Source organism: Miniopterus natalensis, chromosome 5 (genome assembly GCF_054644295.1).
Source record: "Miniopterus natalensis isolate mMinNat1 chromosome 5, mMinNat1.hap1, whole genome shotgun sequence".
In the NCBI taxonomy this organism is placed as follows: domain Eukaryota; kingdom Metazoa; phylum Chordata; class Mammalia; order Chiroptera; family Miniopteridae; genus Miniopterus; species Miniopterus natalensis.
This window is the reverse complement of record NC_142085.1, coordinates 62413626-62428968: the sequence shown is the minus strand read 5'-3', so window position 1 is coordinate 62428968 and position 15343 is coordinate 62413626. Positions and strand designations below refer to the sequence as shown.

At 33.9% G+C, this 15343-nt stretch overlaps 1 protein-coding gene across 1 annotated transcript in view; it reads left to right on the top strand.

Moving 5' to 3' along the window:
• Positions 1 to 15343, top strand: part of GOPC (golgi associated PDZ and coiled-coil motif containing) — a 33312-nt gene that overhangs the window by 5803 nt on the left and 12166 nt on the right. The window contains exons 2-4 of the mRNA XM_016198708.2: positions 7077 to 7241; positions 11857 to 12032; positions 13031 to 13196. Of these exons, the coding sequence (XP_016054194.2) occupies positions 7077 to 7241; positions 11857 to 12032; positions 13031 to 13196 (507 nt within the window). The remainder of the gene's footprint in view (positions 1 to 7076; positions 7242 to 11856; positions 12033 to 13030; positions 13197 to 15343) is intronic.

Below are 15343 nucleotides of genomic sequence, written 5' to 3'. Positions count from 1 at the left end.
CCTTCAGTACAAATGTCAACACAGTGAAAAAGGCAAATCATGTTTTATTATGTTGAGAATAGTTTTAACCTTGTGAATCTTCCCCACATACCTGTGAGAACTGCTGCTGTGATTATAACCAAAACATTTCCCAGGTGGCTAGCCATACACTCCCAGCCCGCTAATTCTCTTCCTTTAGTTTATGCATACGGCTTATTACAGTTTGTAATTATATATATTGCTGGCTTTGTAATAACCTTGGACAAGTTACCTAACCTCTCTGTGCTTCCGTTTCCTTCTTTATACAAAATTATGTATCTCGGAGGATTATTGTGAGGAGTAAGGCAATTAAAACATAAATATGTTCAAAACAGTGGCACATATAATGCTGTTATTATATATGCCATTTATTGGCTTTACAAGCCTTCTCCTGCACCAGGACACTCTAAACTTTGCGGGGCAGGATCCACTTTTGTTTTGTCAACCCAGTGTATCCCTAGAACCCAGTCCAGTGCTTGGCATATGTTTGATGCTTAATAAATTCTTGTTAACGGAAGGTGTGGTGTGGGAGACAAAGTAAAAATATGTTTGCTTGTCTTGAACTGCAGAACAGTTTGGGGAGAAATAATGACAGATGGAATTAGTGATCACCATGCTTGGATAGAGAAATTGAAGCAAATAGGTATTTTCTCACAGAACTTTCATAAGGCAGATGAGCAGATTGTTTCAAGAGCTGCCTTATAATAAAGAGAAATATGATTTCTTATCTTGAGGAATGGCAGAGATTTTCATATTTGACCTTTGAATATATTTTCTGTTTGGTCACATTCTTTGTTTTGGAATAGGACTTACTGGCTTCCTATAATCTTGGATAGAAGGAGCAACACTAACCACTTCAGACACGGAGAAAAGAGAAAGTAGAGGAAGATTCTTTATAAAAGGAGTGGGATAGCCCGGCCAGTGTGGCTCAGTGCTTGAGCGCTGATCTATGATCCAAGAGTTCACAGTTCGATTCTCGGTCAGTGCACATGCCCCGGTTGTGGGCTCAATCCCCAGTAGAGGGCATGCAAGGAGGCAGCCAATCAATGACTCTCTCATCACTGATGTTTAATCTCTCTCTCCCGCTCCCTTTCTCTCTCCGAAATCAACTTAAAAAAATGTTTTAATAAATAAAAGGAGTGGGATAAATTAGATGAGCTCTAAGACTTTGTTCTGCTATTTTGAAGGAATAGAAGAAAAGAAAGGGATTAAAATACTTTTATTAGTTACATTATCCCCTTGACTTTTGTCACAGGAGAAAAGGCCCTGTGCAGAATGGTTTTGGCTTTGCTGTCTGTGAGGTAGTTTAGGATCTTTTATATAAGAATATGATACCTCCTTTTAAAAGTTTAGTTCCAGGAAAAAAAGACAGTGTCACTAGATAAAAATGATATTACTTCTTTTAATGAGAAAAAGATAATTATATAATCTGTAAACATTTTCCTGTTAATAGGAAACTCAGTATTAAATTTAATACTCAAAATAAAGTGTAATAGGATGATATTTTTTATAGTGATATCCTGTCATCTCTATCCTATTTCTATTTTTTTACATTTCTTTTTTTTGGCCTATGAGCTTTAAAGCCTTCTGGGAAGTAGGTGGGTGTAAATTTTAGAAATGGTATAATTGCTAGAGATATAAATTTCTGTACTTTTCATCCTAAATTGTATAACAAACATAAAAAACCATATAGAAGCATAATTCTTTCTTTTGATTACCTTTGCACACATACTTTAAAACAAAAGGTGTAGAAGGATATAATACTTATATCTTCTTTCATGTCCAGTGTTAATAGAACTTTTTTTTTAATTGATTTTAGAGAGAGGAAAAGAGAGAGAGAGAGAGAAACATCAGTTGGCTGCCTTCTGCATGTGCCCCCACCAGGGATTGAACCCACAACCTGGGCATGTGCCCTGACCGGAAATCAAACCTACCACCCTTTGGTGTACAGGACTCCAACCGAGCCACACTGGCAGGGCATAATATTTACATATTTATCAACAGCTTTCTGTGCTGTGGTTCATTACAATTAAACTGCTATTTGAAATCAATTATTTTCTTTGTAATTCTTAAACAAGGTGAGGGAATGTGTGCTTTTATGTCCATGCCTGCATGTGTGTCTGTGTATCTTCATGCCTGTGCATGCATATGAGTTCTTCTGTGTGTGTGCATGTGTGGAGTTGGGTATGTGTGCATGTGTGGGGCTTGCTCTTAGAGCCATGTCTAGTTCTGAGATTTGGTAATGTGTTCTCATATGGACTGCTTTCATACCATTTTCCCTATTACTCTTAGAATTACAAAGGATGTCAGGAGGTTTGAGTTTTGATCCCATTGGGGCAACTCACTTAATCTCTTTGGGTGTTAGTTTCTTCATATGCAAAATAAAGATGTTTTGCCAGTAATTGGCAGTGTTATCCGTAAGAGTGTTAAAGAAATAAAAAACTAGGTTATGTTTAAAAAGAAAACAGTACAGCTCTTGTATATTTTCCAAAGATTATATAGACACAGGATTAAGGTCTAGCAAAGTAGAATAATAGGAAATTGAATAAAAAATTACTTTGATTTTTTACTTTGATTACTTTGGTGCCACAGAGTGGAATCCAGTGGTTAAAAATTATGTTAGAAAGGAATTATCTTGATGGGAAAGTTTGGATATTTTGAGAGTATGAGAGGAGAAATAGAGTAGTACATTAAATATAAATAAATGGTGATGATAATCCTATGTTACTTAGATAAACTGCCCCTTTGTCTTTTGCATTCCTGGGCATATTTTGTTCCTACTCTTACACATTATGTCCTGAATTTTCATGTGTCTCACAACTTCATTCCTGCTGATAGTGATGATCCAGGGACCACATTTTGAGAATCATTACTTTAGAAAATCTCACCAGTGGTAGATTTAATGGCTTGGGTGAAGTGAAGGCCATGGTGTTAAGGCCCAGAGATCCTCCTAGATTGATATCATTTTGTTCTTTTCTTTTAGATCATTTTATTTTATTTTATTTTATTTTATTTTTTATTTTATTTTATTTTATTTTATTTATTTTTTACTATATCTTTATTGATTTCAGAGAGAGGAAGGGATGGGGGAGAAAGAGATAGAAACATCAATGATGAGAGAGTCATTGATTGGCTGCCTCCTGCAACTGGGGATTGAGCCTGCAACCCAGGCATGTGCCCTGACCGGGAATCCAACCCTGATTGCCTGGATCCTAGGTCGATGCTCAATCGCTGAGCCACACCCGGCCAGACGATCATTTTATTCTTAATGAGCTCTAGGGAAAGGATGGCTTGATGGTCAGTTTTAATTTTTTGTAAAGGAATCTTCAAGATCAAATGTAGAAAAGTGAAAGATGGTATTGCAAATTAAGTTTATGTATAATATAGTTTTTAACTGTTTTGATTTTGCTTTTTAAAACATTTTTGGATATCACTTGAAAATTTAAGAGTTGAAGGTTGAAATCAGCTGTTTCTCTGACTTTCACTCTTTGCTAGTTACAGTGTTTCCACGTTACAAGGGAAGACAGTGAGGTGAAAGATAATCTTGCTTTTTTATGGTCAAGCTGGTTTTGAGTCTCATTACTTATTAACTGTGTGATCTTGGGCAAGTTGCTTAAATTCTCACTTTCAGATTCCTTAAGTATTATAAAACATTGGAGAGTATGATAAGAATAACAGATAATGTATGATATGTATATCTACCATATGGCAAGTAGATGCTTGCTTTGTGGTAGCTGTGAATATTGTTAGGAAGTTAAACATATGTATTATAGCTATAGAAACATACATTTTTCTTATGGCTAATTGCTTAATAAAACTTCTACTACCTTGCCCTGGGAGTAAATATTGGGTTCAAAGTGCTGTTTTGCCACTGACAGATTGGGTAGCCCTAGAAGTTAAAGCAGCTTTGATGGGCCTTGGCTTTATTATTTATCTCAATATTAATTTTCATAATCATAGTCTTTATGTTCTCTAAGATCTCTTTTTCTACAATTCTGTGATATTAGGAAGATAGCCATTAAGTAAAATATGGAACTACTTAATCTTGACATATTTACTGTTAACTAAGCAGCTAAAGTGCTTATATCATTGATAAGAATTACTTAAATATTACTGAATTTTAGAGGAAATTCTAAACACTTGTTTTGTTCGCAGAAAATAAAATTGGGCTTTGAATTTTGATACCTATATCCTCTCTTTGTAAAGAATTTTTAATTATTTTTAAAGCTGAGCAACCTCTTGTGAAATTATTTCACTTACTGTCTGTGTTTATAACAGGCCATTTTCAAAAGACCTGCACACTTCCGTTTTTCTTGCTCTTTTAGAATATAATCATTTCTGATTTGAATATTGGCCCAAATATTGGTCAAATTAATTAATGAATGTCTCTTTAACTTCTCTCTTAACTCTGTAAGTTCTACTCAGTAATTAATCATGAGATTTTTAGTTTGAGATACAAATCATAGTGGGACAAGCAGACAGTATATGCTTGTCGAAAAACATGCAATATACCTTTTGCCACAAAGATTTAAGTCTAATTAAGCCTTCAGATCTAACTTCCAGTTTGTAAAAAATATAAGGAAGAGGAATATATTAGACAACACCACAAAGAAACAGTAAGACACATACAGAAGAATAGAAGTCGGTGAAATGAAAAAAGAGGTAAGGATTGTTATAGATTAAATGGCTTATTTTAAACTATTTCTGGGTAGATTCACTTTAGCATAAGCTACATATTGCTCAAAAAGTACGTATTATTCAAATATTTATTTTCCTTTTGTGATTATTTTCTTTCAAAGACCATAAAAGACCATAGGTGTTTTTTGACTAAGAAGGACTTTCTAGACCAGGCTTATTTGTACTTTAAAGGAGCAAGGTGTATTGAACATTGTCTAGTAATAGGTGATTTTAAATGTTTATAATTTTTTTTTTTGTATGGGAAATTTGTTAAATGGATGAAAGTCTGTAAGACATTTTTGTCATGTGTATAATTTTTTTTCTCTGAGTTTATTAACTTAGGAGTATTTGTGAAAGGTACTGTGTAACACTGTTGTTAATTTTTCTGTAAGGCAATGGAAACATGAAGTTCTGCTTTATTTAATCTCGTATGTATGTTTATTGTATTTAAAGAATAAAGTCAACTACTAGTATTATTATTTATTTTAGCATGTAAATCTTCACCTCACCTGCAAATGTTACGTTGCTAAAATGTCACTGACAGAAAATGTTCCCAAAGTTATATAGTGATGATGGTTGCACAACTCTATGATTATACTACAAACCACTCAATTGTACACTTTTAAAGAATGAACTTTATGGCATGTGAGTTGTATCTCAATAAAGCCATTATTAAAAAACAAAAATGTCTTTGAGCCCTAGGCAGTATGGCTCAGTTAGTTGGAGTGTCTTCCCATATACCAAAAGGTTGTGGGTTCGATTCCTGGTCAGGGCACATATCCAAGTTGTGGTTCAATCCCCAGTCAGGGTGCTTATGGGAGGCAACCGATGTTTCTCTCTCACATTGCTATTTCTCTCTCTCCCTCCCCCTTTCTCTCTAAAATCAATAAAAACATATCCTCAGGTGAGGATTTAAAAAAAAAAAAAAGACTTTTGAGAGCCTATAGTTATTTCCTGTCGGATTAAATCTCGGTTTTGGTTTAATATCCAAAGCTATTCATTGTATCCATACTCACTTGCCTATTTAATCTTACCTCGTCTGTCAGTGTACAGCTCCTCTAGGTAGTCTCATCCCCTTGATAATAACACTTTCATACTCTAGTGAATGCCTTTGTATATAAGAAGATAATCTTATGAAAATAGTCAAAGCCATAGATATTATACCTGTTTTAAAATTGGGGAGACAGAATGATTTATTTGGAACCACAGGGCTAATATTAGAAATCATTTCAACTTAAAGAATTTGAGCATCTTTTATGTCTTAGGCACTGGTTGGTATCGTTGGGATACAGAGATATATTCCTCTGGTCTCTGTACTCAGAGAATTTACCTGAGTTGCTTCTAGTCTCTGCCTCTGCTAGTCTTTCCATTTCTAGATTGTTCTATTGCTTGTTTTGTCCTTATTGTCTTTTTCTTTCAAAGCCTTTCTAAACTTTGTCCTCACTAACCTTTAAACCTTCTTTTACTTTGAATTCCTTGGGACCAGGCCAATTCTAAATATATCTATAACTTGCCACATTTTTCTTATTTGGTTTGCATGCATATTTATCACCTCAGTTGATGAGAAAGGTTCTCAAGGGCATAAATAATTATAATTTTAAAAGTATTTTTCACAGTTTTTTTTCTCATTGTGCTGACATAGTCTGGTCCGCTAGATGGTTAGTAAAATTATGTTGAATAGAAAACTAAGGCTTTGCCTTTGTCTTGAATCTATTGGTTAGAGGGGAAGACCAAACACATACAAAGGATATATCCTGTTCACTATTGCAAAGCAGTGAATCAGTTGTGAAAAATGAAAAACTTAAGGTTAAGTGGGTAAGTGGTCCTGATGAGGTGTTCTGCTATGTTGTAACAGTTAACTGTAGCTTATAGTTAATTCTTATCTTCAGACCCACTGTAGCCTCAGTGGCTCACACTTTAGTACCGAGATAGTAGTTAGGCTGATTTCGGCTAGTGTTTTTCCGTGTGAAGGCAAAGCACTGCTTACTGGCCTCTCTCCTCTAAGGAACTGTTAGTGTTAGTTGACCACTAAAGCACATATTGTCTCTACAGGATGATGAACCGTCCCATAACTGTATATTTTCATAAACTTTGTAGGTAAAGGTGAAACAGTAGAAGCCTTAAAGTAAACAAAGTAAAATGAAGGAGCATTCTATGTTATTGGAAGATACTGTTTATGGTAGAGTTCTCTTGTTCTCAGATATCCTGTACTATTGATTTTATGTCAGTACGTGGATATCCTATAGCTTAGTCAGATACCACTCTTACAGTGTTTGTCTGTTCATTTTGAAGACATTCTATGTCATTCTTGAGTAATAATAATTAGAGTCAAAATAAAGAAGGTGAAGCATACTTAATGTTTGTTTTTGTTATTTTATAAGGCACAGTTGGTGGATCTGAAATCTGAACTGACAGAGACCCAAGCAGAGAAAGCCGTACTGGAGAAAGAAGTACACGATCAGCTTTTACAATTGCACTCTGTTCAGCTTCAGCTTCATGCTAAGACTGGTCAAAGCGTCGACTCTGGTACCATTAAAGCAAAACTGGTAGGTACTTTAGAGGGTAACCTATACTTCCATGTGTTTTAGAGGATGAAGGGGATGATGTTTAGTGAGGCTTATTAATTATAAAAGGTAATATGTGTGAATTGTGGGAATTTTAGAAAATACAGGAAATGTAAAGATCAACACGATTATCCAAATCTCATCACCCAGAGATGATCAGTGATAATATCAGTAACCAACGGATACTTAGAATAGCATATTTTCCTATTTAAAAATATCTATATAAACATATTTAAAGGATATTTGTGATTTTAGCATATAAACAATTTTTTGCCCTCCTATATCAGTTAGGATTAAGTTCAGAAATCCCAAGTAACATTGGGATTACTCTTAAATAGTACAAATTTTTCTTGAATAGTACATATTATTTTCTCTCAATTAAAGAAGCTCAAGACAGACACTTCAGAGCTGATATGGCAGCTCCAAAGATAGCAGGGATTCAGGTTCCTTTTGTTACTATGCTCTGCCATTTTTAGCTCATGATTCTATCCTGACAATTTGTTCAGGTCCGCATTCCAGGAAGGAAGAAGGGAGAATTTAATCAAAAGGATGCTTCTCAGCTGCATAACCTTCTTTCAAGAACTTTTCATGCAGTCCTCCTCAGCAGTTTTTGCCAATCAGTGTAGCCATCTCATTGGCCGCATGTCAATCTCTTAGAGGGTCCCATGGCCACCTCCATTTAAATTGGAGTTTTCTGTTACTAAGGAAGAAAGGGAACATGGAAATTGGATGCCAACCAGTTTTCTTTTGCTCTTAATATATATTGTAAGCTTTTTCCGTGCCACTTGAACACTTTGTTATTTTTGTACAAATTTTCCATAATTAACCATCACCCTCTTAATCATTCTAGGTTCTTTAAGTAAATATAAGTCTCATTTTATTTTAACTCGTATGTATTGAGTATGTACTGTGTGCCAGACACTTTGTTAACTGTAAGGGACACAGTAATAAATAAGACAGATATAGATTGGGAGATACAGAAGATAAAATGATGTTAATGATGAGAGTAAACACATTTTTAAGTTTTGCTTGTTTTCTGTTAATTCCATATGATTAGTTATTTAGTTTTTAATACTGATACGTTAGAATTTATTTAAATGAATATTTACATTCTCCTGAAGTCCTTTTAAATTCTGAAATTTTATGAATCTAAGTAAGTAGTGTTGTTTTATTTAATGAGTCAGATAACTGCTTCTTTGGAATATTTGATATTAACACTGAGAAAACAATGTTAGAATTGTTTTCACTAGGAAAGAATTCACCTAAAGTTTTAACAGTAGATTCAAAACAGGCTGCTATAGTGGAAGGACACTAAACCAGGTGTTTTGACTAATTTTGATAAAACAAAAAATTTAATACTATATAGTCCCTATTTATTACTTATGGAATTGAACTTGTATTTGTTCTAACGAATTTTACCTGATACTCACCATATCAGAATTTTCCTTGTAGTGATTATGCCACTGGGTAAATTCATTTGTTTGATGTTTTTCTAATTATAAAACTTTTTTCTTATATCTTAAGTCTGTCCCCTCTGTGGAGGAGCTGGTAAGTATGTTGTTTCTATTTTGCTTTAAAATGTCACGCTTTAGTGTTCTTAGTGTTTCCTTTGCGTAGTACATGTTGTCACATTGTATTTGAAAATTATGTTAATGATGGCAATTTTTAAATGTACTAGTCCCTGAAAAGTTCAGTGGATGGGCCCATTGCTCTTTTCTCACTACACGTTAAAGATTTTTTGTGTGTATGTAATTTGTAGCCCTTATTTGCAGAGCTCATCAATTTTTGACAACTTCTCAGCCTGGTAACTTGCTCACATCTCTACTCCAAAAGAGCAATTGGTTTTTCCACTTGAGAGTTTTGAAAATATATTAAGCAGTCCCAGCTTCCATCTTTGCTATTTGAATTTATTCCCAGAGAAAGAATGTGCATGCTGGTTTCTTGGTCATCCATTGCATGTGCTATAACTTTTCAACAGCCTTGAGAATAATTGTGTGGCTTCACTGAATTTTAAAACCCTTTACCAGAAATTATTTTAGAAAATAACAATATATAAATTCTAAATATTTTTCCCACTACCCCAACCTAATCAGATTCCAGTTTGTCATATGGCTTCACTTTCTTTGAAAATACTCCGTTTGGCTATCTAAATACAAAATGAACTTCTTGGTTATTACTTAATAATAACAAACTGGTTAACTAAAAAAAAATTTTTTTTTTCTTTAAATCTGAAAGTGATCAGCTTCAGTTTGCTCAGCCCTTTTTTTTACTTGTATCTGTTAATTTCAGGCCTGGTGAATCTGAGTTTGTCAGATTCATTAGGGGTTTGGATCATTAAAGTCAAAGCAGTGGCTTAATATGTTTCTCAGATTCCATAAATTTTATATAAATAGCTTGTTAAAGTAATTGTAAGTAGGTAATTCTCAACATAAAATTTACTTAGCCAGTAAACCAAAGAATTATTGGTCTTTTAGGAACTCTTTTTCTGAAACGAATAGCATTAACCTCAATAAATGTCATAAAAAAATTTTGTTCATGTAATCTAAACTATGGTTTTTTTTAGAACTGATACCTCTTCTTTTAAGGAATAGGTTCTTAAAATAAAGTGACATATTAATAATTCCAAAGTTGTTTAAAAAGGATGATTTTAGATTATTAGTTCTGCAAGTTTTTAAAAACAGTACCTAGAAATTATGTTCTACTGGTTCTTTTTTTAAACAGAACTTGAAAAGGCCTACTGACTAATTTCTTTCTGTTTATCACATACATAATAGCAAATATTTTTAATCAAAGATGTCATTCCTTTTTGGTTGTACAAAATTTTTTTTATTTTTAAAAAATTTTTTTTATTTTACTGCCTTGTATTTAAATATATTATATATTGATGATAACTATAGCATATGTTAATGTACTTACTATAGTCAAAAGAGTAGACCAAATTATTACCATAATATATTCCATGAATTGCTAAAAATTTGCTTAAATATCTCAGCTTCTTAATATCCAGAATAAAAAAAGAAATAATTATAATAATCAGTAACCATACAGTAGAAACTATTGTTTGCCATTTGCTCAAGATAAACAATTTTTCCTGGTGCTACAGTAGATCTTTTAAGTCTCATAAAGGGGACTTGGCAGTATAGTGAAGTGTCTTCCACAGCTTATTAACAAATAGAATCATATTTTCACAGGCTTTATAGGTTCTATAAATTAGTGAGGCAGAAAAAGCAGTTTTATAAATCAGTAAAAGCAATTCTAGGATAGATGCAAGTTTGTAGCATTTGGATTTTATTTTATTTTTTGATCCAAAAATAACACTTAAAATTCCATCAGGGCCCTTATCCACTCTCAGAAGGGTTTTGTTTGTTTGTGTGTTAATTTGAATTTGACTGCCCTCGGGCAGGATTTGCCTTCAGTTTTTTACTCTACTTTGTCTTGTACCTGCCTGTGTGCTCTATGTTTGGATCCTGAGAGCATTTACATTTGTACACACTGTACTTTCTACTTTTAAGGTAAATTGAACATTATTTCTCACATGTGAGCTTACGATTAAAATTTGATGAAAAAGATCTTGAGGTTATATCCTCTGGCTAATACCTATAAATTCACACATATGGACTATCTACCAAGTGGAGCATAAGATGACATCTTTTTATGAAAGTTAAAAAGGACATGCATCCTTCCCTTAGCAGGCGCCAGTATTTTCCTCAGAAAACAGTTCTTCATTCACTTTAACATATGGACAAATAAATGAGCCAGGACCCAAAATTCAGTGATAATCTGTACCATATATATACTTATCTATAGAAATTTTTAACATGTAAATGTCTTCATGCAGTTATTGCAAGCATTTCTCCATGACCATAAAATGTTTCCTTTTAGTTAGAATATCTGTTTTAATTTAAGCATTGTAAGTTTCTGTAGTCCTCTAAAATAGATTAGCTATAAAACATATCTCTATGTAACTGAATGATTTTGACTGGCTTTATAGAATTATTGCATTCAAGTTCATTGAATATTTGGCCACAACCACCAGAGTGACTATTTTATTTTAGTCTAGTTTCTTGAGTTATTTTTTGAAAATAGAGAGCAGACTCAGTCATCCATTGAACCCACTTCTATTACTATGTGATAACATGAGCATAAAGAACACTACTTCTCAGCCCTGTCCGGGTAGTACGGTTGGTTAGAGCTTTGTCCCAGTACACCAAGGTTGTGGGTTTGATATCTGGTCATGACACATACAAGAAATAACCAATGAATCCATACATAAGTGGAACATAAAATCTATCTGTCTCCCTCCCTCCATTCCTTCCCTCCTCCTCTTTCCTCTCTCTCAACCGATTAAAAAAAAAAAGAATACTACTACTTTTAGTACTCTCACTAAAAGTGGTTCCAACACCTTCTGGTACTAGTTAAAAAAACTGGATCCAAATCTTTGTGTTCTTATTTTATAGAAATGAAGAGGTAAATTTATCATGTGCTTTCATCGTTGGTATTTAGATTGTGTACTTTTACATACTTTAAGGAATATGGTCTATTGTAGAGTCTTAAAAGTATTTGCATTACATTATGTTTGGTTTATTAATTACAATAGGAGAGAGAGCTTGAAGCAAACAAAAAAGAAAAAATGAAAGAAGCTCAACTTGAAGCTGAAGTGAAGTTGCTAAGAAAAGAGAATGAAGCCCTTCGTAGACATATAGCTGTTCTCCAGGCTGAAGTTTATGGGGCAAGACTGGCTGCCAAGTACTTAGACAAGGAACTGGCAGGAAGGTGTGTAAAAAAATGGGTGCCCTTGTATTCTTAGGTGACAAATGGATATTTAATGAGGTTGACTTTTACCTCTGCTAAGTAAAACATTAATCTTTACCCTAAGAGTTATTTTATAATTGGTCATAGCTTACTGTTGTTAACTTAACATTGATAGCCTTATATAGTGCAGATTTATTTAGCTATACTAAATAAGTATTTCTGGTTTATACACACACACAATAGTAACTTACTGTGAAATGCGAACAATTGTCCAGCTGTGCTTTTCAGCCATTTTCTGTCTTGACACCATGACAGATAATGTTCACACGTACAGCACAGCTCCCATAAGGAATTCTTTCTGTGATCACTGAAACCTGATCTTTCTTGCCCCTCAAAAATATGTTGAAATAACTGATATTATCACAATATTAGAATTCTGCTTGCATTAAATTTTCACAGTGAATTATTCGAACTTTGGTGATTTATTATTAGCACTAAATAATTTTATGCTCATTGTCTTAATGTCACATTAGAACTGATGTAGAACAAATAAAAATAATTTATATCACCTTGAAGTGCACATTTTCTAATAACTTAGCACATTTAAAATAATCATTTTGTTTTAAAAAAACACTGTTGTTAGAAGAAATGTTTTTGTACAGTCAGCCTCATTTGAAGACTAGTATTCAGTAGTATATGAGTTCAATGACCACATGAAACATTAGTCTCATCAATGAAACATTGACATTAGTCTCATAAATTGTTTCTTTGATGTATTTGAATTAAGCATATGACTAAAGAAGGTCTCATTTATTTTTTTAAACTGGTTTTCCCTTAAAGACATCTCTTCTTTTCAGTTTTCATATCTTTGTAAATCTGAGGGACTTTGGGAGGTTCCCGAGTATTATTATTATTACCAATTTAGATCTTTGCAAAAGCTACTTACGTTCAGTAATTCTAAATTCTCTCTATAGTGTGCAAAATGAAAAACTAACTGAATTAACTCTCTTAACATGAAGGGTCCAACAAATACAGTTATTAGGACGAGATATGAAGGGACCTGCTCATGATAAGCTTTGGAACCAGTTGGAAGCTGAAATACATTTGCATCGTCACAAAACTGTCATCAGAGCCTGCAGAGGACGTAATGACCTGAAACGACCGATGCAGGCACCACCAGGCCACGTATGTTTGCTTTTCTCCCATTTCCCACTCAACCTCTTCCTTTATTTAATTGGAAGTCCTTTTCATTTTTTTATTCTATTAGTATTTAAAACCTTAATTTAAAAAGTGAAAGTGGGATTAACCTTTTTAAAATGTATACATATTTAAAGCTTCAATAACCTGTAGCTCTTTACAGAATTATGCCTTGAAAGTGATATTTCTGAAGATAGTGAACTATTGCTAGGAAATGCATATTGCTAGTACTTTGGCTCATATTTCAAAAACTTCCTGGATCATGATTAGGCATGAATTTGTTTTAAATTTGTTTTAAGCTTAGCAGAGAGTTAGTAGTCATATTGATAAATTAGTATGTATTTTTGGGTAGTTCTTTAAGAGAATTTTTGGTAACTCAATTCAAATGTAGGTTCTGAACTAATGTTTTCACCTGTTTGTTCTTGAATCAAGATGGAATTTGACATCTTTGTCTATGTCTAATTGTCTGCTTTTTCAGCCATCATGTACAGGAGTATTTCTTTTTATCTGGGGAAATCCTGATCAAATTTCACTGCAACAGCTATGTGATAATACAAACTTTAATGTAATTAGAGCATGTCAAACTCCTACTCAGTGGCCCACAAATCATAGCACCAGATAAAGCATGGCCTTAAGAACTAAAATTATTTGTTGGCTTTAATAATGCAAAGAATATTGTAAGGAGAATTGATATGTACATGGAGTTGGTGGGAGAGGAGTAGGGATATCAATGAACACTATACCATTGTCTTCTCTGGGACATTGGTGGTCCCCATTAACTTTAAGCAGTGGCTAGATGACAGAAGTTATTTTGTGCTAAATAAAGGAGTTTGAACTTGAACCTGATAATCATGGGATTTTTAAATAAAGTAGTGGGTTTAATAAGATTTAACATTTTTTGACAGTTTGGTACAGTGAAGAGGATATATTGGAAGATAGGTTAGAGAGGGTCTAATTGGAGGTGAGGAGATACATTAGAAAGAGACTACACTAACCCGCAGAGAAAATGATGAGATCAGGGCAAGTGCACTTGGCAGGAAGGAAAGGATGACAGAATTGGACTCAAGAGGACTTGGTGAATAACTGCTTTTGGTTAAGTGAGTGAGTGAGAAGGAAGACACTAGGTTTTTGATTTGGGCAACTGAGTGATTTGATGCCATTCATTTATAAACCAAGTAGAGGAAACAGAAGGTTTGGGGGAGATGAGATCAATTTTAGACATGTGGTGTATGACATGCCAGTGGATAGCCAAGCTATATCCAGTGGGATATGACTGGAATTCAGGAGAGAAGTCTTGAGTTGAAGAAATATTAGGCAAATCATCCATCTATTTATAGATTAACTCACCCAGGGAAAGTATATTTAAGGTAAAAAGAATAGAAGGACAAGGGTGGAAAGAATCTCTTATGGAGTGAGGGGAGGAAATTGATCATCAAAGGAAGGAGCCTGAGATGGAGCTTGTCAGATATAGGCCATTTGGAAAGAAGTGTAATAGAAACCAAAGAAAAGATGGGGTTTCAGGGAGGGGCTAGTGAACAGTATCAACTTCCTGAAGGTTCAGATTGACTAGTGACAAAAAAGTGTTTGCTGGATGTAACCATATTGGTTACCAGTTACTGTAGAGAAGACAGGTGGGGGCCAAACCCTAATTACAAGGGTTGAACTAATGAGTGTGGGAGGCAAACTAGTAGATATGGTAAAGATTAACTCTGTGTGAAGGGTAAGGAATGATGGAGGAGGAGGAGGAGGGTAGTAGCTAAGGATGATGGTAAGCGATCGAAGGGTTTTGTTTTATGTTTGTTCATGGTCAGTATTTAAAGCTGGAAGAGGCTTGGAATTTTAGTTTGTATGCTGAATAGGGAAGGAGCTTAGTGGAGAGGGAAAGAGAAAAGGTATCAGAGAAGGAATTATTAGTGGAGCAAGATCCTTTATTTAAAAGGTAAATAAATGAATGAGCTCGAAGAAATGAGAAATGAATGATCCAGTTGGTAATTTGTTTTTCAAAAGTTTTACAACCAGATAAAATGGATATAGATTTTTACGGTATCTTCCAGTGAAGATAAACAATTACCTATTTTTATTTCTTTAAGATATTTGTTCACCAGTTAATTTCTGGCAATAATTTCTTTTGTAAT